A 25,775-nucleotide genomic window follows, 5' to 3' on the forward strand; every position below is an offset into this window, starting at 1 on the left:
CCCAGACCCTCAGCTCACGCTGCCCCAGCAGCTCCAGTGGCTGGGGAGGGCCAAGGGGGCTGGAGATGCACGTGCCCACAATGCCCGTCCATCCTGTTGCTGCTGGGCAAGAAGGGAGTTGCACCTCAGGGTCACTCTCCCAGCTGTAGCCCCTTGAGTACAAAGGGGGTCCCCAGCACAAGGGATGGGATTTAACACCGAGACATCTCCTGCATGTGTGCGTCTGCTGCTTTGGGGTGCCGTGGTGTGGGCACCAACTGGTGGGTGGTGGCCAAACCTGCCCACCCTCCACTCCCATCTGTGGCTGCAGCAGCTGCTTGCCATGGCCAGGGGTGCCCCATACTTTTGGAGGAGACAAGGAGATGTCCCTGTCCCCAAGGGCAATGGCCCCACTGGGAAAGCCGTGACTGCTCCTGCTACACTGAGATGGCAGACCCTGTCAGGCTCCTGGATGCTGAGGTGGGCACCCAGGTGCCCCGGGCTTTGAGGAGCTCTCACCAGTGGTTCCACAGTGGTGGAGAGTGTTTGGGAATCAGCACAGTGCAGGGAGCACTGACTGCTGTGTTTTTGGGATATGTCAGACACCCACTGCTGCTCTGTGACCCTTGTTAAACCAACACCGAGTTTCTCCTCTCATGGAAGCCCCCGAGAGGCTGAAATATTTGAGCTGCTCATTCCTGTTTCCCTGTCATCAGCACCTCTTCCCTACCCATGGGACTCCTGCTCAGCCTACCCTTCCACTCAGGGATTTTGGGGACAGGTCTCCTCTCCAGGCCAGGGTCCCACAGAGACTGTTTTCCACCTTCTCTGACCAGTGGAAATCCTCAGTGCTCCTGGTCAACCTGCAGGCAGCAATGGAGGGTGGGCCAGCAGACCCCCTGGAGGGTGCAGGGACAGGCACTGGTTTGAGCTGGGACAGACTTGGGGGCATGGGAGCTGCCAGGGGCCCTGGGGAGCCTCAGGTAGAGGGGAGTCCAGGGCAACAGCTGCTGTCCCCTTCTCATCCTCCTCCAGAACAAAAGCGCACAGGCAGGAGAGGATGTAACAAAAATAGCGTCTCTGTGGAATTTATTGAATTGTCCTTAAATACAGCCACCGCTCCCCTCGCCATTTCCACACCCGGGCTCCCCGCGTTAAACATAATGGTTAAAAATAGAAAAGCTGGTGCTACCCAAACCCTACCGTAGGAGGGAGGGAGGAGAGGTGGGCAGGGGGTCAGTGCTGGGACGGTGCCCCTGCGCTCCGTCGGCACTCATCGGGCGCCGTGGTCACAGGAACCAGAAGCATTTGCGCCGGGATTTCTTCACATCCAGCTTCACCGGCAGCTTTGGCACCGGTGACAGCTCCTGCCTGGGTGGTGAGGTGGTGCCCGCTGCCCCCGCTGCCCCCGCCAGCCCCATCGCCGTCGGGGTGGGGCTGGGCCCGGCGTCGCCCTCGATGTGGCTCAGCACCCGCTGGAAGCGGCCCTCCTGCTGCCGGAAATCGTGCTCCACGCTGCGGCCAGCGGGGCGAGGGGACGGCGTCAGAGGGTATTGCCCGCTCTGGCACCCCAGCTTCCACAGTTCCCACACCTGCCACAGCCCCCCATCGTGCAACAGCCCCCCATTTGCCTCAGAGCTGTGCCCTGCTGCCCACCTGCCCCTGGCATCCCAAACACAGCCCTTGGGGAGCTCAGTGTCCGCCAACACAGCCCTTGGGGAGCTCAGATCCCCCCAAAAGTACCCAGGGAACTCATCTACTGAGGGCATGTCCCCCAGAGCTGAGCCCCGCTGCACTCCTGGGGCAGTACAGTGGTGTGCCAAACTTCCCAGGGTCACTGCACGCCCCTGTGAGGGGATGTCCTGCTGCACATGCCATCAGACAGCCCCTGCCCACCACACTCACCCCTGTGGGCTGTGAGGGGGTTCTGGGGCCAGACCCCTTCCAAACAGCCACCCCATCCTTCCTGCAGCCATGGAGTCTGTGCCAGGCATGTGGCACAGACCACCTCGTGGCTGTGCTGGAGCATCCTGGGCTGCCTTCTGCCAGAGGGACAGACCTGTATCAGCCTGACCTGGTGGCAGGGAGGTCTTTTGGGGTGGATCCCCCTCAGCTGCCCACCTCCCACCATCCTGCTCCTCCATCCTCTGTATCCAGCCCCCCTAACAACATCCACAGTTTCACCCAGGGCTGGTGGGAGCCAACACCGCCTTGTCTGAGGACTGGTGCTGACATTGGGGGGCGAGCCTGGGGGCTGTGGGACCCCCATTAGCAATGAGTCCCCTGGAGAGGGGCTGCATGTCCCTGGGACTAGGGTCCAGGGTAGCTTTGGCTGCCCTGGAGGGTGCTGAGCATGCAAGGGCTCAGGAGGTGGCCCAAGCACGCAAGGACTCTGCTGCTGCTTGTCACATGGCTGGTGAGGCAGGAAGTAGGGTGCCCCAGGTCTGGGTGGGTTAGGGGGGTCTGTGCCCCCCACCACAGCCCTCAGGTTTCCTTGCAGAGCTGCAGCCTTCAGTGTCCCCACAGCCCTCAGTGCCCCTGCAGCCCTGGCTGTCCCCCCACAGTCCTGGCTGTCCTCACAGCCCCCGGTATCACCACAGCTCCCAGTGTTCCCATAGGCCTTGATATCCCTCCAGCATTCTCTGTCCCTGCAGCCCCTGCTGTCCCCACAGCCCTCAGTGTCCCTCCAGCCCCCGTCCCCAGAGCCCCGGGTGTCCCCAGAGCCCCCGGTGTCCCCGCAGCACCCTGTGGCGCGGGCTGGCTGCTGGCAGCCACGTGCCGTGGTTTCCTCCCGGGAAGAATGTCAGTCTCCTCACACCAGCCACGTCCCATCGCATCAGCAAGGTGCTGCGGTGTGTGCCTGGGAACACACGTGGCACAGCCGCCCCGCACACGGGGAGCGCCCCACAAGCTCCCCTGGCACTCCAACACCTCCTGTCACCTCCTGTCACCTCCCCGTGCGAGGACACCGAGGGTTCCCAGCCATTTCTAGGAAAAAATGGCAAGGGGTGCAGGTGGCCCCGGAGCAGGGGGCAGCACAGGGAGGCACCTTGACTCCCTAGCACTGACATGGGGAAGGGTCAGCACTGCTGGGGTGGAGGTACGGCTGGTGCATTGCCCTGCGATGGGACAGGGGCAGGCAGTCCTGACCCTGCCACGGGCCATCCCTGGGGTTTGGTGTCAGGGTTGCTTCCCTTGCTCCTACATCCCATGTCCCACCAGAGCCTCTTCTCATCCCACGGGTGGCAGCAAAGCCCATGGTGAGTCCCTAGCGGGAGCCTGGCCATCCCAGGGAGCCACCTCCCCCAGATGTGACATCTGTGGCACTGCCATGCAGCATGGAGGCAGGCTCGTCAGGCCCAATTAGTGCTGAAATCCCCCATGAGCTATAGCAGGGGAGTGCGGGAAAAATGCGGAGAGCAAGAGCACTGAGGCAGCATCACTGTGCACAGGGGCACGAGGGGTCTGGAGACAGGCACCCCCAGCCCTGGTGGGCACTAAAAAAGGAGCACAGTGCTCACAAAGCACAGCAGGGCTGTGGCACACATGTGCACCACTGAACGTGGCTTGGGAGCAGCTCTGTGCACCACATCCCACCCATCCCAGCACCCAGAGTCAGCCTAATTAACAGCAAAATGACAACACACCTGGCCATCCACCCACACTGCAGAGGGGATGGCCAGAAGAACACAAAGGAGTGCCTGGAAGAGCAGAACGCTTGAGTGAATTCCCAGTTCCTCCAGGAATGGGGCCTGAGAGAGCAGGGAGGGCGAGATACCTTTCACCATGGACCAAATGGGCTCTGAGGAGAGAGGTCAGCAGAGGAAGGGGGTTCCACACCCTGATCCAAAGCCAGCACTGGGAAGTAGAGACAAAGACCCTGTGTTCCCAAACACCAGCGAGTGGCAGGAACCCATCTGCAGCATCTGTGTGAAGCTGGCACAGGGACAACGGGATGCAGCCTGGACTCGAGTGAGCCCACGCACCAGCTGCTAGTGAGGCTTCCCCAATAGATTGCCATTACAGGAGATAAATGCTCTGCCACCCTGCCAGAGCAGTCTCCTTCCAGCTGCTGCTCCTCCATGGAGATCACCCTGGCTGCTCCTGGGAGTGGGAGCTGCTCCCCTCAGACATAAAGGGACACATCCAGGCCAAGTGACAGCCGAGACACCCAAGAGTGCTCCGTACATGGTGCCCCCCCACACCGGGACAGGAGGTGCAGGCCCACAGCCCCCCCCCCTCGCCTTACAGAGGAGTCGGGGGGTGCAGGGGAGCAGGACCCCCAGGAGCGCGCGGAGCCAGGGCTGTCCCTCACCTGTAGATGATACAGGCACAGTCCCGGCAGGTCCCACAGTTGGCGATGTCCTGCCCGGTCCGGTACGAGTGTCGCCTGTGACAGAGACGTGCCGTGAGCCCAGAGACCTGGGTCTGCCTGTGCCCCCTGCTGCCCCCAGCCCTTCATCTGCCCCTGAGCTCCTACCCCAGGAGCCAGGGCTCTCCTCCCTCGCGAGCCCATTTAATGCCAGGCCAAGCACGGTGCCTCTCAGCTTCGCAGATTTCTCTGATGGGAGCAAATCAGAGCCGGGCACAGCGGCAGTCCCAAACCCTTCCTGCTGTCTGTGCCCTCCCATTCCCATTCCCATCCCCATCTTCATCCCAGGGGTCCCCACTCCCGCAGCCCCCAGGTGACCACACGTGTCCCTGCACACAGTGCCACAGACGGAGTGCTGTGTTTGTGTGGGAGCACAGGCGCACAGCGCTGCCCTGGCAGATGGGCACAAGGAGATGCTCCAGACTAATCTCCAGCCTACGTTAGGCTCAGAATTTATCTCTTCTTGGTGCTCTTGTACCAGAGCATCCTCCTCCTCCTCCAGGAAGATGCACAGGACTCGGATTAAGCTGATGCATGCCCAAGCTCAGCTCACGCCACCATATCCTCCTGCTGCTCCACAGAAGGAGTCTGCACCCTCCGTGTCTCTGCTGCTGGTGCCAGACCCCATCCCCCAGGCACCCTGATCCCAGGGGCTGTGCCAGGGATCCCCTGCATCTCAGCACCACTGGCAGGTGCTTCCTGCTGGTCCCTGGCTCCCTCTGCTCTCAGAGCTGTAAGAAACGGGCCCTGTGAAATATTGTTGGTCCCTTTGGGACCCCACCTCTGTGTCTCCGTTGCTCCCTCAGGGCTGTGGAGGGGGGGACAGCTGAGAGAACACCCCCATGTCCCACATAGATGTCACATTTTCCCGTTGAAATCTTCCTCCTGTTACTTGACCTTGACCACAGTTGTTCTCAGCCCTTGGAAACTGGGTCTGATAATGCACCAAATTATACATTGCAATGGGGATTATTCTATCAGCACCCAAATTAGATCATGAGACCTTTTATATCTATATATTGTACGTATGTGTGTGTGTGTGCCTGAGGCTCTGACTTTTGCAGCAGCACTTCTCTGCTGGGAGAGCTCACCCTGGGATGGTGTTCGGTGTTAAATATATATGATATGTATGCATGTGTGTGCCCATGGGCACCTTTGCCAGGACAGTTCACTCTGGGATGGTGTTTGGTGCAGGATGTTGCCAGCAGTTGGTGCCTGGACCTGGCCAGGACGTGTCAGGGTTGGTGAATCCACCCTAGTGCACAGTAGGCACCTGGGATCTGACCCGTAGCAAATGAGGCCATGCTGTTCCGCAGCCTAAGGACACCAGGATAAGGTGTTATGTGATTTCCTGTCCTGTTCCATGTGTCTCTGGGTGTCTTGTTTGCTCACTTGACTGTAACAGTGTATGGAGCCGAGGCCTTAATTAAGCTGTCCTGGCTGCACCTGCCTCAGCGGGTGTTGGACTGAGACCCCAGGGGGTCCCTCCCCACTGGCAGCGCTCCAGGGGTGGCACAGAGACAGCATTCCCTGCACTTCATTCATTAAGCCAACACTGGCTTAATCTGATTGAACAAATGGATCTCTGTGCTGCCCCAGGGGGAGATGGCGATCTTGGGCGTCAGGAACAAGTCCCAGAGGTTTTACAGGAGGGTGCCAGAACTGGCACCTCTTGGAAGGTTGGTTGCCCTCGTGTGGGATGAGTTTGGAGGGTCTCGGCTGGGGACCGTCATGGACTGACCACCTTGCTCCATTTGCCAAATCTGCCTGGGAGGCCAAGGAATGGTGGCCCAGGGGGACACCTTGCCCAAAGAAGCAGGTCCTGGGCAGGCCAGATGGGGGGTGCTGGGCACCTCCCCTGGACACAGACACATCCATCATGAGGGCACGGGCCACTGGATCTGTGTTGAAGGTACCTCCATGGAGGGGCTGGAAGTAGGTGAGAGCACAGGGCAGCTGCACCTGTGGCATGGCAGGGACATGGGCCCCGCTGAGCCAGCTGTTGGGATGTGACTTCCCAGGCCCCCATCCCCAGTGACCGATGGACAAGTCAGCTACACCAGATCTGGGCAGCGGCCCATCATCCCCTTGTCCCCCAGGCCTGCACCCCCTGCACCCATCCTTGGGCACAAGGAGGGCCCCGCAGGCACAAGCAGAACATGCTGGTGTGGGCGAAACCTTTCCCTGAGACACGGAGCTGTGTGCACATGGATAGCAGCTCTGAGTTTATCAGAGGGAAACCTGTCCAGGAGGCAGCAGCACCCAAATCTCTGTCAAGGTCCCCTGTTCTCCATCCCCAGCCCCCAAGGGACATTGTCTTCCCAGCCCCTCGCTCCATCCCGCCTACTCACCCGTCCCGCTGCGCCTCCTTCTTCTCCAGGTCCTGGATGACGTCCAGCAGCACCCTGATGGTTTGTTGGCTGGTCTCCAGCACCCCTTCCAGTGACTGCAGCTGGGAATGCAGGTCTCCCTGCTCCCTGGGCCGCCAGGGGCCCTCTCCCTGAGATGTCTGGGCGTCCTCGTCCCTCGCTGGTGGTCCCACAGGTCCCTTGGCAACCACCACCAGCTGCAGTAGGTCCTGGACATGGTGCAGTGTCTCCGGTTGCTCAGCAGCGAGGCAGGGCTGCCCGTGCTGGGGGGGCTCTGGTGCCCACCCAGCCGTTTGTGTCCCCGTGCTGGGGCCCTGTGGGACCGGGGGCAGCAGCTCCCTGTGTCCCTCGGGTCCTGCCCGGCCATGCCCAGGCTCGGCAGCATGGAGCCGGCTGCAGGTGCTGAGCACAGCTGGTGTCTTCTCTGGTGCAGTGGTGGCAGCAGAGCTGTGCCAGCCTGGCACTGGTGGGATGGGGGCTGGCGAGGTGCAGCAGGGCCCCCCCCATGGCGAGCCGCAGAGCTGGTGGTGGGGTGGCGGGGGGTCCCGCGGGGGGTTGCCCTGAGGTGGCTGGCGGAGGCCATGGGTGTCCGTGGCGGGGCCGGGCTGCCGGCGGTGAGGGGAGGGCTGGGGGGGTGGGCGACCGCAGGGCAGGGTCCGCTCTGAGTCGCTCCGGCCAAGGCCCCGCTGCTCAGCGGGAGGTCGGGGCTGGCCACAGGGTACGGAGGCTGGGCGTGGGGTGACCCCGTGGCCACCTCGGGGGCTCCCACGGAGCTGGGCACAGGCAGGGGGTGGCGGGCAGGGCTCAGGGGTGCAGCGGGCAGCAGGGTACCCAGCTGTGCCCCGGTAAGGGGGAGGGGGATCCCTGGGTGGTGGCAGTGGTGGGGGGCACACTGTGGTGTGCTGAACGAGAGCCACAGTGCGATCATGTGTGGGGAGGTTGCCGGGGACCTGCGGGGGCACAGCCCAGCTGGTGGTGGTGGGCGTGGCCACCCCCGGGCATCGGGCAGTCGCCACAGCGGGCAGTACCGCATCCCCTGCCACATCGCAGACGCTTTTGCTGCGGGGCTGGGGAGCTGGGAAGGGCTTCTGGAGGCTGGGGGAGGTCTGGATGGCCGTGCTCATGCACGCCTTCCTGGGCATGGGCAGCGTCAGCGAGCCCGGCTGTGCCTGGGGCCAGCTGCGCCGCGAGGCACGGAGAGCCGCCGGCCCAGGGGCATCCCTGGGGGGCGGCGAGGCACGTGGGGTGTTGGGACCGGGGGTGGCCGCGGGCCCGGGCGGGGGGCTGCCCGCCTGCCCTGAGTCGCCCTCCACCAGGTCCTTGAAGCGGACCTGCTGCGTGCGGTTGCGCCGGCGCTTGAGGCGGCTCTCGATGTCGGGCGAGTCGCGGTTGAGCAGCACCGAGCGCACCGTCATGGCTTTCTCCTGGCTGCCCTCGCCGGCAGGGGCCGGGCGAGGCACGGGCTCACGGCTGACCATGTCTCAGGGCCGCGGGTCCGGGGGGCTGCGGTGGGGCGCGGGGGGCCGAGTGCTGATGGCCGGAGCCCTGGGCTACACCCGTCCCCAGAGCTGTTGGAGCAGCGGGCAGCCTCATCCCGCGCTGCCACAGAGAGGGGATGCTGGGCGGGAGGCGGGCGAGGGGCCTCTGGGCATGCTGCCCGCTGCCCGGCCCTACAGCCCCTGGCACGCCGCCCCGACAGCCCTGCCCGGCACCGCGGGCCCCCGCTGGCGCCCGCAGCCCATCGTCCCGCTGCAGCTGCCCGGGCTCAGGGCCGCCCGCATTGGGCCCGATGCCGGCCGTGCCTGCCCATGGCTCCTGGGCTCTGGACCTGCGGGGACAGAGAGAGGTGCGTCAGCCCCGGCCACACCGCCACAGCCCCCGAGGACACGAGTGTCCCTGCGGAGCCGCCAGCCCCTCCCGCCTCAGCTCCCTCCCAGCCCGCCATCACCAAACGCGAAGAGACAGACTTTGATCTGCGGCGCTGCCTCCTCAGCACAAAGGGAGAAGGGAAAAGAAACCCCTTTAGCATAAACACGTTCCGAGTTCGCAGCTCAAATCAAGCAGAAGCAGCTGTTAAAAATAGCTCTGCCTCGCCAGGGCTGGTGCCTCGTGCGCGGGGCACGGGCAGGGGGAGGGCAGGTACAGGGCAGGGTGGGGGGCACGGGGCTCCCGTGAGGGACTGGCAGACACGGGGCACCCACTGCACATGGGACACCCGCCACACACAGGCACCAGATCTGCACGGGCTGGAAAAGGCATGGGGCAGCCGTCCAGCATGCGACATGGCTGGAGTGGGTATGGGGCATCCTGCACTGGGCTTGGCCAGATTGGCACGGAGGACCCGTCGTGTGTGGGGTGTGGCTAGATGGGCACCAGAGGTGCTGGTTGGGCTGCAGGTGTGGGGGACCAGCTCTGTGGGCAGGGGTGGGACTGCGGCTCGGGGAAACTGAGCCGCTTCAGGCACGTGAGAGTCAGCAGGAGGGAGAACCTTCGGTGAGACTGTGGGACATCCCTAACGCAGCATTGCTTCCCAAGCGGTACAGGGTCAGGACCTGCGGGCACAGTGGGGTTTGCGCCCAGACGTATCCCCATCCCTGCCATCCTTCCTGCACAGCTCTGTAGGGCTTCTCCTCCACACACACCCACCAGAGAAACTCCTTCACAGCCTTGTCCAGAGGTACCCCCAGCACCCAGCCCTGTGCCCAGCTGGCTCTGCCTCTACCCACTGGGTTGCCTGCAGCTGCCCCAGCCCATCACACTGACTGGGCACATGGAGCACAGGGCACACTGGGAGCCCTGCTGGCATGTCCCAGGGTGCAGGGGAGGCTGATGGTTCATTTCAGGGCACAGTGACAGAGACAGAGCGGGACAGACAGAGATGTCAGCCGTGGTGCGTGGTAGTTCAGCATCATCACACCATGCCATGTCCCATGTCCCCCATCCCTGTGGTCCCCAGCCCAGACCACAGGCTGCTGCTCCCCCAGGGCCCCATACACTCTCAGCACAAGGCGGCGGGAGCCTCGCTGGCTCCACAGCCCCTCTGTTCTCACTGCAGGCGGACACATGGCACAGCCACTCCTTGGCCCCCTCACTGTCTTGCCTTGTTCTTGATGGCACAAAGCACTGACTCAGCACAGCAGCCCAGAGTCCCCAGCGCTGGAACAACCAAACTTCTGAGTGCTGCACGTGCCAGTGCCCTGTGCCTCCCGACACCCACAGTGAGCACTGACCCAGCAGAGCAGGGAGCTCACCCAGCCCTCCTGGCCCCCACCCTGGCCCCGCCTGCCCCAGCGCCTCTGCACACCCCGTTCCGCATTCGTCGGGATGCTGCTCCACACGCCGCCCAGCGCTTCCCTTCCCGAGCTTGGAGCTGTGCCCAGACACCCGGAGATGTCTGTGAGGCAGGACGCGATGAGGGATGGGATGGGGCTCCTCGTTAGTATGGGCAGCAACAGGCAGAGGAGTGAGCTGGCCGGGGCTGGAGCCAGCAGCACGCATCTCGTGTCCCGCATTGCCTCAGCCCTGCCTGGCCCGGGACACGGGCACCCACTCCTGGCCATGGCAGAGCCTGCTGGGATATCCATAGTCGTGGTGTGAGCCGCCCCCTGAGGCCCTGCCTCAGCTGCGGGGTCACCTCTCCCCCTTGTGCCATACAGGGGCCCATGCCCTGGGACAGGTGTCCCATGTCCAGGTCCCCCAGTGGCATCCTCAGCCATGGCTGTGCCAGGGAGGGCAACATGCTAAGGGCAGAAGGGCCCAGTGGGCACATGTCTGTGCCAGAGCTGAGCACTCCAGAGAGCAGCCTGCATGTGGCCAGCCTGCTCCAGCAGGTTCCTGAATGGAAGCGCCAACCAGCACAGGGCAGAGGGTGCTGGGAACAGCTCCAAGGGCTGGGCACAGGGCAGGAGCACCCCTGGCATGGTCTGAATGCAAGACCAGCCCCGTGATCCTGCAGCGAGCACCTCGCCGAGCCACGGCTGATGCAGCGTGGGACGAGGCTGATCCCCTGCCGACGCAGCAAACGTGGCACTGTCAGTCAGCGAGGCCTCACTGGAGCCCCCTCGGCCTCCCAAACCACTGGGAGATCAGAGACAAGGCACAAGGACAAAGGAAAGTCTATAAATTATACATGGAGCAACTCTGTTTGGGAACAGCTCTGAGGATGTCAACCACCCACGCCAGGACCCTCCCACACGTTTGCTCTGTGCTGTGGTTGGATTTAGCGCTGTGCTCGGGCACTGTTTGCAGCACACCGGTGTCTCTGAGCATGGATAATGAACCCCCCGTAACCTGGGGCTGCCCTGTCTGATGGGACCCCCCCAGACTGTTGCTGAATCCAAGGAGCCCCCTGCGCTGATGGGTCCCAGGGAAATGGTGCTCAACGCCCCAATCCTGGGGTCTACCGGAGCCCCTCCATGGTCCAGAGCCTACCACAGCTCCTTCCAGGGTCAGTCTGACAGGACCCCCAGGCTGTGGTCACTCCTCTCCAGAAGAGACCCGTGCGACCCCCTGAGGCCAAAGCAGGAGCCCCGGTGCTCCGCTCCAGTGTGCCCTGCTGGGCTCTGTGTCTGAGGGACAGGGGATGTTGGGGACCTGCTGGGGTGGTAAGTGGAGAGTGACCCTGGGAGAGCCCAGTGCAAGGGATGTGCAGAAGCAGAGCCCTGGCATGGGGGTCCAGGGGATGTGGGTGGGCTGGCACCGACCAGGGGATGCACTCGGAGCTTGACTGACCCCCTCTGAAGATGGCAGCGTGAACCAGCCACGCCAGTCAGTGCGGGGCTGCGGAGAGCACGGCTCATCAAACCCATTTGCTGCCGGGCTTGATGAGGTTCCAAGTTTGGTCAGTGGAGGTAAAAGCCTCGGTGGAGCAGACTCGGATTTCTGTGAGGCATTTGACATTTCAACGAAGAAAGCAGGATAATCCCAGAGCAATGTGACACACATTAAACCAGCTAACCAGCACGTCTCCACTCGTAACCATCCCACAACCATCACCCTTAGCCAGACTCTGCCCCAGTGCCACAGAGGGGCAGTGGCTCTGTGCACTGTGTGGTCCTGACCACAGAGGGAAACTGAGGAAATGGGAGAAAATGAAGGGCAAGGAAGGAAAAAGGCCAGCACAGAGGCAGGCGACAGGCATGGGATGGAGGCTGTGTGGGATGGGGCTCTGGGCAGCAGTTCCAGGCTCTGCTCATGGCAACTGGAAACAAGGGTTGAAGGGCTGGAGGAGCAACTTCCTTAAAAAATGAGGCCAGCTGGCTCAGGAGCAGCTTGGAAAGGGTTTGCACAGTGGTGGATCCTCCATCTCAGCAATTTTTTAAGATGTGAGTGGTTTTTCTGCTCTGGTTCCTATGGCAATTCCACGATCATGGATAAGGTGGGACAGCAGGTCACAGGATGATGTACAGGTGAAACCAGGTGATTCCCCTCTAATGCAACAGAGAACACAAGTCCTGCAGCAGTGGGTTCCACTGGATACTCAGCACAGTTGGGAAGGACATCTCCTCTGCTGAGTGAGCCCAGGAGCTGAGGAAGTGTCAGGAACCTCTTCCCATGGACATCACTGACCAGCGCCCGCAAAGGTTGAATACCTGCCTAGTGAGCAGCGCCAGGGCTCCGACTCATGTGCCAGCCCAGCTCCCTCCCCAGCCCAGAGCCCTTTGCCATGAACGTGCTGTGCCATGTCGGATGGTGGGATGCCACACCTGGTCCTGCATCACCTGCCCAGCAGCCTGCAAAGAGCTTGGGAATCTCCCCTGGGAGAGCCCCAGCACTGGGTTCCTCTGGCCAGCACTGACTGATGGTGAATTTTGTGAGTGAGAGGCACTAAACCTGCTGGGTTTGCATCGTGGGACTCATCTCACATGGTGCAGGGCTGCCCCTCAGAGAACAGAGCCCTGCTTCACACTGCCCTGTCCAGGAAGTTACCTGCCAGCTTTGGCCCTTTCCCCACCCATCCTCCTCCTCATCCTCCTGGTAATGCCTGTGGCAGAGGGGAAATGGGAACAGACACATAAATCTTCTCAGGATGCTGGAGGATGGGAGACGAGATTTATGAGGGAGGAAGTAAGATTGTCCTGGAACCACAGAGGAGAGCAGCAAATGACCCGGCTCCACTCATGAGGTAACAGCTTCTGTGGGGCAACACCTCTGATTTTTCTGATCTCCAGAGAAGAGAGAGCTGCTGCTGGCGATGGAGAGGGTCAGCACTGGAGGATGAGGCACTGCAGGGGCAGGAGCCAGGCTCATGACGCATCACTCCACAGCAGAGCCTAATCCCGCCTTGGGTCTGGGTGGACTTGAGGCATTTGTACTCAGATCAGAGGATCCGCGGGACTCAAGGATGGAGGACTCAGAGCAGCTCCTCAGGCAACTTGCACACCCTAAATCCAGTTCCTCGCTGAGGAAGCTCCACCTAGAAGCCAGCTCATGCCCTGCTCTCACGGTTCTCTTGGAGGCTCTTCCAGAACCCGGCTGCTCAGAGCCTCACAGACCTTCTCATTTCCTGCAGGAAATGGCCCATTTATATCCGACTGTACTTGTGCCAACAGAGAGTTTCCGCTCAAGCAGCTCTTGTCCCTCCTCGGCACTTAGCCCTCGTGGTCCCCAGTGAGGAAATGTCCCTTATTCAGCCACAATCCCAGTGCTCTGTGGGTCCAGCTCTGTTCGTGTCTCCAGGGCCAGCTCCCCAGTGGTCCTCACAGCACCTGATCCCTCCCTCCTGGCAGCACTCAAGGCGCTGCTTGAACACCACTGGGGCTTCCCCAGGACCTCTGGGCTGGCCTGACCAAAGGCACAGGTGCTGTCCCTGCCACCGTGGCCATGCCCAGGGTGCCTGTGCCCTACAGCCCCCCAGCACCCCCAGAGCATCGCCCGGGGGTTCCGGAGGCGGCACTGGCACTCAGGTCCTGGCGCGAGCAGTGGCTCGCACGAGCCGAGGGATCTGCACTCATCCCTATGTAGGTCACTGGCTGAAGTGCTCTGCGGGAACATTAGCCTCTCTCCCAGCCACGGGGCCCAGGAGAAGGCTCTGGAGCCCAGCCAGGGCAGGGGGTCTCCACCACCCGTCTTCCCACAGGGCAGCACCCACGGGCACCCTGTGGGCTCCTCTCTGAGCCCACCAAGGTTCCTGGGCACCCTGGCCACACACACCATGGCTCATGCTTATGGAAGGGGTCCCGTCCGTTGAGAAGGAGCAGCCTCCTGGCACACAGAGATCACAAGCTCTGCTGTCATTGCTCCCCTCCGTGTGCAGATGTGCTGGTGCTGCAGGTGGAGGATGCACACGGTCAGGGAGAGGGGAGTACAAAGCCTCTACGTGAGCCTTCAGAAGCTGCAGAAGCCAAATTATTCCTCTGTCTCCCGTGGATGCTAATATGGCTGTCATGGCAGTGGTGTCTCTGTTCCCTCTGCTACCTGCTGGCGTTCCTACCTCTCAGCCAAGCAGAGGAGCATTGCTATCACCGTTTTAATGAGACATGAAGAGGTAGAGTGACCTGCCTGAGGCAGCACGGCAGAGCGGTGCAGACAGCCCATGTGGAGCAGGAGCACCTCAGGAGGAGTTTGTTCCATGTCCCAAGGCTTCCCTTGGCCACATCCATGGAGGAGCAGGTGAACATCCCTGGAGCTGCTGCCAGCACTGCAGTTCAGTGCTGCTCCTTGGGGCTGCAGGAGGGACCACCCTGGGAGGAAGAACACCCAGCGAGCGTGGTGTGAGCAATGCCATGCTCCTCCGAGCCCTGGAGATGCTCTGCGTGTCTACAGGGACCTGGGAAGACCCTTGTCACAGAGATTCAGCCCAGAGAGCCCGACTGAAGCCCAGGGCTCTGCCAGCACCTCTGGCCCAGGATGATCCTGAGCAAATGACAGGACCAGGGAAGTGGAACACAGCTCATCACCAGACCCGACAGCTCTGTCCTCACCAGGGAGGGTGTTTCACTTTTCCAGAAGGGGCTTAGGTGCCCATCTGGAGCCCACCCTCCCCAGCGTGCAGAGCAACCAGCCAGGCCGGGGGGCCCTGGCAGACCAGGACTCCATGCGCTTCCTCTCATGCCAGGAATGGCATCAGAAAGCCACAAGCTTTCCCCAGAGCACGTTTTTGGAAAAAGCTGGAAAGGCTTCACCACCGAGCTGTTCCCATGCCACCCGGGCCACCCCTGCACACACTGGTCTGGGCTTGGGGGGCTCAGCCCCAGGCACAGCAGGCCCCCTGGGATAGCCCCTGTCTCACTGGTGCCCACCAGCCACAGTGCTGGCAGCCAGCGATGCGGCCTCTGCAGCTGCATCGCCCAGCACAGAGAACGTCCTTCCAGAATACAAATTCCTGCCTTTAAGTGCATTCCCAATGCCATTGAGCAGCCTGCCCCCCTTTATCTCCATGTGCTTTGGACAGCAGTGGTTACCAGGGAAATCTGGGAATTAGCAAGTGTCCTCCTGTCTCCCTGTGCCTCAGTTTCCCCACCATCAAACAGCCTGGACTACACAGACCATCTCTGCAAACGTGCGAGGCAGGCTCAGCACACAGCACTGGTTAGGACTGGAGTAGTGTTGTTAGCACGGACGGGAATAGACCCACTAATTATCCATGGCCTCTGGATGCCACCATACTATTAAATAATTATAATAATTATCATTTGTAAAGAAGACAACCTCAGTCCAAAGGAGCTTCTGCGATGAAATCAACCCCACTCCTCCGAGTGTGCCGGAAGGACGAACCCTCCCCATGGAGAAGGGATGCAGGAAAGGGCCAGGGGTACCAGCCTCAGCCTGGCTCTGCCCGGGGATCCCCCCGCAGCCCCCTGGCCCCCCTCTCCTCGGGCAGCACCGCAGGTAGGCAGTGCAGCCGGCGGTCCCCGGCGTCCCCTGCCACCACGGCTATGCCGAGGGGCTCGTTCCCGCGCCCCCGGGAGCTGCCGAGTGTGGAGACCTCCGGGAGCTGCTGCTGGCACTAACTGCGTTGTGCCACCCAGAGCGGGCAGCTGACATCGCTGTCCCCGTGTGTCCCCATGCAGGCACACGCTGGCACTGCCGAGGCCCGGTGGTTACTCATACGTGTCCACCTCATGCTCCCAACACAAAACCGGCTCCGCGGAGACCTCCCGCCCCCCCGCACCTCTAACGGGCTTTGTGTGCGATCCCGTAGGGAGGGTCGGGAGCGGCGCACCCCGGGAGCTGCGCCTCCCTATTTCGCAGGACTGTCTGGGGCTCGCTCCCGCATCCCGGAGCCCCGCTGGCGGACACAAGGCCTTGGGCGCGGAGCGCGGCGCCAGGAGCAGCCGGGAGCAACGTGGGCTGAATCCCTCCAGCCCCGGCCGGCGTCACCGCGGCGCGCGGTACCGAAAGTGACATCCCTGGGTCTGCGTGTGCGTGTGTCAGCCGGCACAGCCCAGGCTGACCGACCCGTCGCTAACGAGGGGGAGCGGAGCACAGCCGAGCCCGCCCGGCCGCTCCCCAGCGCGGCTCCCGCACGCAGCCCCCGCACGCAGCGACCCGGCCGGGGCGACACGGCGAGGCTGCGGCACCGGGGCACGACCTGGGGGTCTTTGACCCCTCTAGCACAGCAGCTCCCACCAGAGATTCACCTCCCTCGGCTGCACACTGTGCCGCCGCTCCAGCACGGCTGTGACCCCCAGAGACCCCCGCCACGGCAGCCGGCGGCCACCTCCGTGCGCGGTGTCCAGCGCAGGGGGCTTCGGAGCGGGGTGCCCAGCGCACGGTGCCTGCCATGGAATGCTCAGTGCGGGGTGTCCCCGTCCCCGCGGCTCCCGCAGTTCCCCGGCCAGCTCCTGCTCAGCGGGGGCAAAGAAGGGAAGGACAGGGAAGTGCCGCGATCCCCGGGGCTCCAGGGCCGGACACCACGCACCGGCGGCCGGGAGAAGGGGGACACCACGGATCCCCCTCGCCAGCCCAGCCAGGCTCTTCGCCCTGGCCCCGCCGGCCCCCGCATATCCCGCGGGGCCGCGGGTGTCCGCACCGCCCCCGCGCCCCTGGGGTCCCCGCACTGTCGCGCAGTCCCGGCTTCAGGGCTCCCGGTACCGCGTCGCCGTTCCTGGCCCCGGGGTTCCCACGCCCCGGCCGCGGGGTCGCCCGGGGTCCCGGTGCTGGCCCGGCGCCGCAGGGCCGATGCCTGCAGCGCCCGGCCCGGCCGCCGCCCCGCTCCCCGGGCGAGCCCCCTCTCCATCCCACCGGTACCTGGTGCTCGGCGGCGGAGCGGCTCCGGCAGCGGCAGGCGCGGGGCTCGGCGGGGCGGGGCGGGGCGGGGCGGGACAGCGCGCGCTCGCCGGTACCGGGGCGGAGCCGGCGGGGGCGGGGCCTCTCCGCGGGGAGCGCGCGCGGGTGCCGAGCCCCGGAGGAGCCCCGGAGGAGCCCCGGTCACGGCACCAGGCGGGTCCTGCCCGGACGGTGCGGGGGCTGCGCGCCCCGGCCCCGCGGGCCCCCGGTGTGCCGGTGCTGCTGCGCGGGACAGCGCTCGGCGGGGCGGCCGCGGGGCTGTGGCGTCACCTGGATGCCCGAAAGATCGTGAGCTACTGGGGTTTGATCCATTTGCTTCCCACAAGATCATTCCCTCCAAATCCATCCGCAGCCAGTTTTGGCCGTGGCTTCCCCGCAGCAGCCCTCAGAGGGCTGCGCCCCATCCCGAGGAGCTCCCGGGGCTGCCTGGGAGCTGCGGGGGCGAAGCTGGAGCCCTTGGTCACCGGCAGCCACCACATTTCCCCGAACCGCCTTGGGCTGTCCCCTTTGGGCTCCATGTTGTTGTCAAGGGCTGGCCTGGGGATGCGGTGTGGCTCCTTCTCTGCCGGTGGAATGATCCAGGAGGAAGCTCCAGCACTGACCAACCTACCAGGGCTGGAAGGCTCCTGTGGCACCCCCTGCCCTGTGCAGACCTGCCAGGGCTGCTCCAGCACACCCGGGATGGGCAGAGGTGCCCAGTGCCCAGCACTGCCCTCATAGGGCTCACGGCATGACCACAGAGTTCCATCAGTGACAGTGGGGCACGGCAGGGCCATTGCTCATCCTGAGCTTACCAGACCATGCTCTTACCCCAGAGACTCCCAGGACAGCTTTCTGGACAGCATCCTGCTCATGCACAGACTGCTTTATCACACCACAAAACCAGGAGCCTCCTGGACTGGAGCCAAGGGCTCAGTTTGTGACCCTTCACTGGAGCCACTGGGCTCTAGAAAGAACCTCCTTACTATTTTAAAAATGCCCTTGCATCCACAGATGACCTTAAATTACAGCACCACGCTGTCAAGTTATGCCTGCATCCCCCTGGCATCATAGCAGGTGCTAGAGCCATCCTGTCCCTGGAGCAGGATGCACAGACCAGGAGCTGGGGATGAAGGGGGCAGGATAAGTCTGCGGAGCTGGGGTGGAGGGAACCAGGGCAGGCAGGGGGTGAATGGCCCCCAGAGCAGTTGGGCCTTCAGGGCATAGACCGACTGGGGGAACACGGATTGTGTCCCCTTCCATGGTCACGGGACCCCAGCAGAGCCTGACCAGCCCATCTCCCCCAGAGCCACTATGTGGCCTGCATGGCTGCCATCCTGAGCCAGATGGACAAGGACCACTACAGTGCCTACATCCAGGCGTTCCCCTCCCGGCCGGAGCTGATGGTGAGTACTGCCCCTTGGCAACACCCTCACAGCATCTCCCCGAGAGGGCATTGCGGTCCAGCCCAGCTCCTGATGTCTCCCCACCCCCCGGCAGGACTTCCTCATGGAGACCTTCATCCTCTTCAAGGACCTGATTGGGAAGACAGTGTATCCCTGCGACTGGGTAGTGATGAACATGGTGCAGAACCGGTTAGGACCTGGGCTGGGAGGGACCTGTGGGCAGATGCTGGGGCTGGGTGTGAGACCCTGGAGCTCCTCTCTGGGCACAGGGCAGGCAGAGACTGGAGCACAGCTCCAGGCACACAGGACCGCTGCACCCAGATGGCGTTTGGCTGTGCTGCAGTGGGCAAAAAGAACCCCTGCCCACCCCCCACTGCGGGACAGCGGTGGGCACATGGATGGTGGGCACACTGGGTTGGGCAGTGGGCACACTGGTGCTGCCCTTGCTCAGTGCCTGTGGCCACTTGCTCCCAGGGAGTTCCTGCGCACCATCAACCAGTTTGCCACGACCCTGACCAAGATGTTCCTGAGCAACAGCAGCTTCGAGCTGCAGGTGAGTGGGCACTACCAGTTCCTGGTGGGGACTGGGTGTCCAGGAGAGGACACACCCTGGCTCCCAGCTTCCCTCAGCTCCCAGCCCCTCATTCCACCCAGCCTGACATTCATCCCTGTGCTTTCACTGCAGCTTTGGAACAACTATTTCCACCTGGCCGTGGCCTTCCTCACCCAGGAGTCCCTGCAGCTGGAGAACTTCTCCCCGGCCAAGCGCAATAGCATCCTGGCCAAGTGAGTCCACCCGACTGACCTCAGGTCCCTGCCCCAGGCTGCTGCCACACCGTGGGGTCAGGGATTTTGGGATGAGCTGGCCAGGGTGTGCCACATCCTGGGCTGCAGAGTGATGCTGACTGACCACTGTTCCGGCAGGTATGGGGACATGAGAGCCACGGTTGGAGCGTCCATCCGGGACATGTGGTACAGCCTTGGTGAGCCGTGGTGTGCAGGGGGCTGTTGGGTCTCTGTGGGCTGGTATCCATCTGCACTGTCATCAGAGCGGCTGTGGGGAGCGGGGTGTTGCCGGTGTGGCCACGGAAGCCTGTGTGGGTGCAGATCTGTCCCCCAGCCCTTCCTGTCCTCCCCAGGCCATCGCAAGATCGAGTTCATTCCAGGCATGGTGGGCCCTATCCTGGAGATGACACTGGTGCCAGAGCTGGAACTGCGCAGGTCCACCATCCCCATCTTCTTCGACATGATGCTCTGCGAGCATCAGCTGACTGGGAGCTTCAGCCGGGTGAGGGACAGGACTGCTCCCGGGGAGCAGGATGGGGTGGGACAGTGCAGGAACCACCTGCATCAGGGGAGCAGCATGGCCTGGGAGCGGGGAAAGGGACTTGTCTCTGCCAGGTGGTCCCTGGGAAGGGGCTGCTCTGGGACCCCACGTCTGGAGGCTGCTGCTGCAGCAGCTGGGGCGAAGCTGAGCCCATCCTCGTGCCCCCTCCACAGTTTGAGGACGAGATTCTGCGCAGGCTGGACAGCGAGGTGGAGGGCGGACGTGGGGATGAGCAGTACAAGCAGCTTTTCAGGAGCATGTGAGTGTGCAGTGACGCCCCCACCTTCTCCCCAGGGCACAGACCTTTTGCTCTCACCGTTCTCTGCCATCCCACTCCTCCTCACACCGTGTCCTGACCTGAGAATGCTGCTGGGGAGTGGGACCAGAGAGGAGGAAGGATGGTGCCTGAGCACCATCATGTGCCCCCTGCACACCTCTGCTGCTCTGGCCATCCTGCTGCTGCCTGCCCCCCCGCAGTGCCCCTGCCCTGCATGTTGCCCCTGCCCTAGGTGATGCTCCTGTCCCCAGTGATGCCTCTACACCAGGAATTACCTTTGTTCTGCCCCAGGAGTTACCCCTGCCCCAGGAATTAGCCCTGCCCTGCTTTGGAACTTGTTCCTGCCCTAGGAACTACCCCATGCCCCACATGATACCCCTGCCCCAGGTGATGCTTCTGCCATCCCCAGGCTTTACTCCTGCCCTGTTGTGCTCATCAGGTTTCCATGCAGGGTGATGGAGCTGTCAGGTCTCCCACCATCCTGGCCGTGCCTGTGGGGGGTCTCACTGCAGACCAGGGGTTGATTTATGTCCCTTGTTGAGGGTCTTCTCTCTCCACCTCCGAGTCCCTGGGAGGCCGACCAGAGCAGTAGTGGGAGCACTGTGGAGCTGGGTGTGCGGTGGCACCCATGGCCCCCTCTCTTCCCCAGCCTGCTGAGCTGCTGCCAGAGACATCCTGAGATAACCAAGCCTGGGACGGACTTCGTGGAGCTGGTGACTGCGCTCCTGGAGCGGCTCCTGGACTACCGGGCTGTCATGAATGATGAGAACAAGACCTACAGCATGAGCTGCACCGTCAACCTCCTGGTGGGCACCTGTGCCCTGCCCCAGCTCGCTGAGGATGGCAGGGCTCAACCCCAAGTCCACCCAGTTGCCTGGGCTGGTAGGGCTCGCCTCCACCTTCCCACAGTCCCCTGGGACTGGCAGGGCTTGTCCCTGTGTCCCCCCAAGTCCCCTCAGTACCCCTGGCACGCCATAGATGGGGAGCACCCACTGCCAGAGCCAGTGTCCCTTGGGAGTCGCCGTGCAGCTCCCTGGTGCCATCGGTAGCCCCTTCTCTGTGTGGGGACGGTCCTGGCAGCGCCGTGACCCAGAGTGTGGGACTGTGGGGGGCTGTGGTACGTGTCCCTTCTGGAACCACTCAAAAAACCTTGTCTGCTCTTCCCCAGAACTTCTACAAGGAGATCAACCGCCAGGCCATGTACATCAGGTGAGTGCAGCCCCAGGGAGACTGGGGTGGGGAGTCCTGGGGCCCCGAGCTCCCCCCGACCACAGTGGGATGAGAATGTCAGAGCAGCTGGAGGGGCAGGGGGCTGGGGCTCTACACGCCAAGCTGTGCTGGCTGTCAGGCCCCACATGTGGTACCATCACTGCCTACACACGATTCCGTCGCTCCCAGGTACCTGTACAAGCTGAAGGACCTGCACATCAGCTATGAGAACTACACGGAGGGAGCCTACACGCTGCTGCTGCACGCCCGGCTGCTCACGGTGGGCGCAGAGGGGCTGTGGGGGGTGGGCAGCCATGGTGACTTGGCATGACAGGCCCCCTCTCCCCCGTGCAGTGGTCGGAGGAGCCCAACACAGCCCCCGTGCCAGGCCTGCACAGCTGCGACCTGCACACCCAGCGCCAGCTCAAGGAGGCTCTGTACAACCAGATCATCGAATACTTTGACCAGGGCAAGGTGAGTGCAGCCACCCAGCCCCACAGCCCCTGAGCCTGCAAGCCCCCATAGCTGGAGGAAGCTGAGCTGGCTCAGGGCAAGCCTGGGCCCCTGGCCACCTCTGGCCCCTGCTCCAAGCCCCCAGGCCCCAGCTTCAGCACAGCCCCTCAGCCTCCCCACAGCTGTGGTGGGGCTGGAGCTGCCTTGCAGTAAGCCTGGCTGGATGGTTCACCTCACAGCCACTGTCCTTCATCCCATCCTGTCCTACCCTATCCCACCCTGCCCCATCCCATCCCGTCCTGGCCCCACCCCTTGTACTGCCAGGGGCTGGCAGCTGGGACATCCCAGGAGGAGAGTGTGCCGGGGCTGAGGGCTCCGGGGCTGGATACGGTGACAAGCCGAGTCCTGCTGCAGTGGACCACCAGTCCCCACAGGGAGAGCCTTCTCTCCTCTCCTCTCCCTCCTCATTGCGGGGTAGGGTTGCAGGTGCCCCTGCAGGCAGGGAGGTCTCCTCTGGAAGCCCCAGGTGCCCCCTGCCCCAGCTCACCCTGCCCTGGGGGGGGCCTGCCCTGTCCCCCTCTTCTCCAGATGTGGGAGGAGGCCATCCACATCTGCAAGGAGCTGGCGGAGCAGTACGAGAGCCACGTCTTTGACTACGAAATGCTCAGTGACATCCTGGTGGGTGCCCGGCTGGGATGGGTGGTGCTGCTGGCAGGGCAGGATGGTGGGGATGAGCTGGGGGATGGGGGTCTGCAGGGCCTCATCCCGCCCCTCTGCCCTGCAGCAGCGGGAAGCCAAGTTCTATGAGAAGATCCTGAAGGTGCTGCGGCCCAGCCCAGACTACTTTGCTGTGGGGTACTACGGGCAGGGCTTCCCCACCTTCCTCCGGGTAAGTGGGGCTGGGAGCAGCTCCGTGCCTGCCACGTCCGTACCCAAAGAACTCCACTCCTCACTGGTCTCCACCTGGATGTGGAGCTGTTGACTACAACTCTTTGACTGTCACTGTCCAGCCTATTCTTTACTCACTGAGGGTTCCATCTGCCCCATCCAGGCCTGTCCAGTTTGGAGAAAAGGGTGTCCTGGGCATAGGGTCAGATGCTTTGCACAAGTCCAGTCACTCTCCCCTCATCCACTCATGCTGCCAGCCCCTTGTAGAAGCCACTGAATTGGTCAGGCAGGATTTGCCCTTAGTGACGCTGCCTGGGCTGACAACAATCACCTGCTGATTTCCATGTGTCTTTGTTCCTTTTTCCTCCAGTTGCTGCATTTGGGGAGATATTCTTTTCTAGAGGGGGTGTCTTCTGCTTGGCAGGGGTCTCAGCCTCAGCAGTGCCTGCACCTCAGTGCTCTGGGGCTTGCTGGTGCACAGCCGGAGGGCTCCCCAGCCCTGCTCCGTGGCACTGGGGTGAGCTGCCACCTTCCTCCCCTGCAGAACAGAGTCTTCATCTACCGGGGGAAGGAGTACGAGCGCCGGGAGGACTTCGAGATGCAGCTGCTGAGCCCCTTCCCCAACGCTGAGAAGCTGAAGAGCACATCCCCCCCCGGGCAGGACATCACAGGCTCCCCCGGGCAGTGTATCCTCCACGCGCGGGGCTGCGGCTGGGAGGGCGGCTCGGTCCCTGTCCATTCCCTCTGTGTGGGGATTCCTGCAGTCCTGGGGTTCAGCCCTCTGTGCCCTAGGGCCCTTCTTCCCAGAGCCCCATCCCCCCCTGCTGCCCGTGGCTCCTTCACTCCTGCAGACATCCAGTGCTTCACTGTGCAGCCGGTGGAGGAAGCCAGGGTCCGGCTCAAGGGCCGGATCATCCCGGAGCAGATCACCAAGTGAGTGTCCAGCATGGGGAGGAGCACAGGGAGCCCTCGCTCTGCTCCATGTGGGTGGGACACAGTGAGGCCCTCTCCCATCTCTTCCCCTTCCCTCCCCACAGCTTCTACAAAGCCAACCACGTCCAGCGGTTCAGCTACTCACGGCCCTTCAAGAGAGGCCTGAGTGATCCTGACAATGAATTTGCAGTGAGTGCGGGGAGGGGCTGCCAGGACTCCAAACCAGGAGGGATGGGAGAGTGGGGGGGTTGTCTGCAAGGACCAAGGGATCAGAGGAGAGGCAGGGGGTCCCCGGTCCTGGGATGGGGAAGGTGGTGGCCACGTGCCCATGAAAAGGGGAGGCGGGACGCCCCCTGTCCCACAGGGCAGCCAGGGGGGACAGAGGGTGGTGTGAGGGGGGCAGTGGGTGACTGCTGCCCTTCCGGCAGAACATGTGGATCGAGCGGACGACCTTTGTGACAGCCTATCCCCTGCCTGGCATCCTGCGCTGGTTCGCTGTGACTGCCACCGCCACGGTGAGGAGCAGGCTGGGCGGGAGCAGGGCCCTCCCAGGATCCCAGTGAGCACAGCTCCCAGCCCCCAGCCCTGCCAGGACCTCAAGCCAGGGCACAGGGAGCACGTCCTGCCCATGCCCATCTAAGCCTCTGCCCTGGTTCTCGCCCCTCATCAGACCCTGTTCTCAGTGCAGACCTGGTCCAGCCCACTCAGTGCTTGAGCCCCCAGATCCGTGGATCTTGGCTCCCAGCTCCCTCCCATGACCCCCCTTTGGCATTGCCTTGGCCCCTCTGCCCCAGGACCGGGGCTGATCTTGGGGCAGTGCAAGGGGGGATTGCTGTGCCAGGTCACGGGAAAGGGTTCCTCTGCTGACACAGGGCACGGAGGCCTCCAGGCACTCCAGGCACTGACAGCCTTCATGTGCTGGTGCCAGCAGCACCAGCATGGTGGCAGGGACAGGCTTGCATGGCTGGACTACCAGAACACACCTCTCCTCTGTGGGCAGCAGGTACCACCTGTGGGGAGCAGCAGAGGGTGGAGGGGTGTTAGCAGCTGCTGCCGAGGCTCTGCGTGTGGGCTTTGTGCCCCTGTCAGAGGTGGGTGCTCGGCCAACACCCAGGAGTCTCAGGAGCCACAGCAATGGAGATGTGACGTGCCCTAGTGGGCTGTCACACAATGCTCTGACTGGGCTGTTGGGATGCCCTGGCTGGGCTGTCACAGGATGCTGTGGGCAAATGGACATATGGCTGTACAAGCACTGCACACCTTTCTGCTACGGTGCTCAGGCTGTGCCCCCCACTGCTGCACAGCTGCACCCTCAAAGTGACACCAATGGTTAACCAGGTTTCCTGTAAGCCACTGCAGCCTCATGCCTGCAGGACTGACCTTGAGGCAGTCTGTGCTTGGAGCAGGGACCAGCATGGCCAGCATGTCCCTGTGAACGCTCGGCTCAGCCCCAAGCACCCAGTGACAAGGGTCTGAGGAACTTCATGGAGTGAGATATTTAGTCCTTGGGGTCTCTCCTGTGGGGCCAGAGAGAGCCCAGCCTGCCAGCCCTAACTAGGAGGGGCAGGTGGCTGGGCCAGCGGGCACTGACCTCCCCTCCCTGCACACAGACCATCATTTCCCCCCTGGAAAATGCCATTGAGACAATGATGAGAACCAATGAGAAAATCATGAGTGAGATCAACCGGCACCAGAACGACCCCAGCCTGCCCATCAACCCACTCTCCATGCTGCTCAATGGCATCGTGGACCCCGCTGTCATGGGTGGCTTCGCCAAGTACGAGGCGGTGAGGACACACAGGGGCTGTGCCGGGGCCGGCCAGGCACAGCTGGGGCTGATGGCCACAGGCACTGGCACCACTCTGCCATCCCCATCCTATGTAGAGTTGAGCTAGCCTGGCAGTGGGACTGAAGGGGGTCCTTGCAGGCCTTTTTCCAGGAGTCCTACCTGAAAAAGCACCCTGGGGATGCAGGGAACATCGAGAAGCTGAAGGATCTGATCGCCTGGCAGGTACAGCCAGGGAAACCTGCCCCGAGATGCCCGGTGTCCCCATCCCAGGGAGCCCCACAGGCCCAGGGGGACCTGTCCTTGCTCTCCCACAGGCCCCGCTGCTGGCAGAGGGGATCCGGATCCACGGGCAGAAGGTGACAGAGGACCTGCGGCCCTTCCACGAGCGCATGGAGCAGTGCTTCGAGCAGCTGCGGGCCAAGGTGGAGAGCCAGTACGGCGTGCGGGAGATGGTGAGTGCCAGGGCAGCAGGCGCAGGGCGGGCACTGCTGGGGGACACAGGCAGTGCATGGCGCTGCAGTGATACTGGACAAACCAAGGTGTGAGGCAGCAGGGAGCAGCTGG

General features: G+C 63.1%; 2 protein-coding genes across 2 annotated transcripts in view; one reads left to right on the forward strand and one right to left on the reverse strand.

The window, feature by feature from the left end:
- The window catches only part of LOC126643034 (dedicator of cytokinesis protein 2-like), a 48,686-nt gene that overhangs the window by 20,244 nt on the left and 2,667 nt on the right, over positions 1 to 25,775 (forward strand). Inside the window, exons 29-48 of the mRNA XM_050321151.1 lie at positions 18,237 to 18,335; positions 18,430 to 18,524; positions 18,810 to 18,888; positions 19,021 to 19,121; positions 19,260 to 19,318; positions 19,475 to 19,623; positions 19,836 to 19,921; positions 20,589 to 20,745; positions 21,108 to 21,148; positions 21,338 to 21,428; positions 21,503 to 21,622; positions 22,190 to 22,279; positions 22,386 to 22,490; positions 23,034 to 23,175; positions 23,341 to 23,422; positions 23,527 to 23,611; positions 23,851 to 23,937; positions 25,033 to 25,209; positions 25,350 to 25,433; positions 25,526 to 25,663. Of these exons, the coding sequence (XP_050177108.1) occupies positions 18,237 to 18,335; positions 18,430 to 18,524; positions 18,810 to 18,888; positions 19,021 to 19,121; positions 19,260 to 19,318; positions 19,475 to 19,623; positions 19,836 to 19,921; positions 20,589 to 20,745; positions 21,108 to 21,148; positions 21,338 to 21,428; positions 21,503 to 21,622; positions 22,190 to 22,279; positions 22,386 to 22,490; positions 23,034 to 23,175; positions 23,341 to 23,422; positions 23,527 to 23,611; positions 23,851 to 23,937; positions 25,033 to 25,209; positions 25,350 to 25,433; positions 25,526 to 25,663 (2,067 nt within the window). The remainder of the gene's footprint in view (positions 1 to 18,236; positions 18,336 to 18,429; positions 18,525 to 18,809; positions 18,889 to 19,020; positions 19,122 to 19,259; positions 19,319 to 19,474; positions 19,624 to 19,835; positions 19,922 to 20,588; positions 20,746 to 21,107; positions 21,149 to 21,337; positions 21,429 to 21,502; positions 21,623 to 22,189; positions 22,280 to 22,385; positions 22,491 to 23,033; positions 23,176 to 23,340; positions 23,423 to 23,526; positions 23,612 to 23,850; positions 23,938 to 25,032; positions 25,210 to 25,349; positions 25,434 to 25,525; positions 25,664 to 25,775) is intronic.
- Positions 1,043 to 8,342, reverse strand: LOC126643035 (basic proline-rich protein-like). Its single transcript, XM_050321152.1, has 3 exons — positions 6,703 to 8,342; positions 4,295 to 4,369; positions 1,043 to 1,494 (listed from the first exon to the last, which is right to left on the reverse strand). Exons 1-3 carry the CDS (start codon positions 8,196 to 8,198, stop codon positions 1,269 to 1,271), a joined length of 1,797 nt encoding a protein of 598 aa, XP_050177109.1. The 5' UTR covers positions 8,199 to 8,342; the 3' UTR covers positions 1,043 to 1,268.

The sequence above is a fragment of the Myiozetetes cayanensis genome, unplaced genomic scaffold (assembly GCF_022539395.1).
Source record: "Myiozetetes cayanensis isolate MyiCay16 unplaced genomic scaffold, myiCay2020 scf26, whole genome shotgun sequence".
In the NCBI taxonomy this organism is placed as follows: Eukaryota; Metazoa; Chordata; class Aves; order Passeriformes; family Tyrannidae; genus Myiozetetes; species Myiozetetes cayanensis.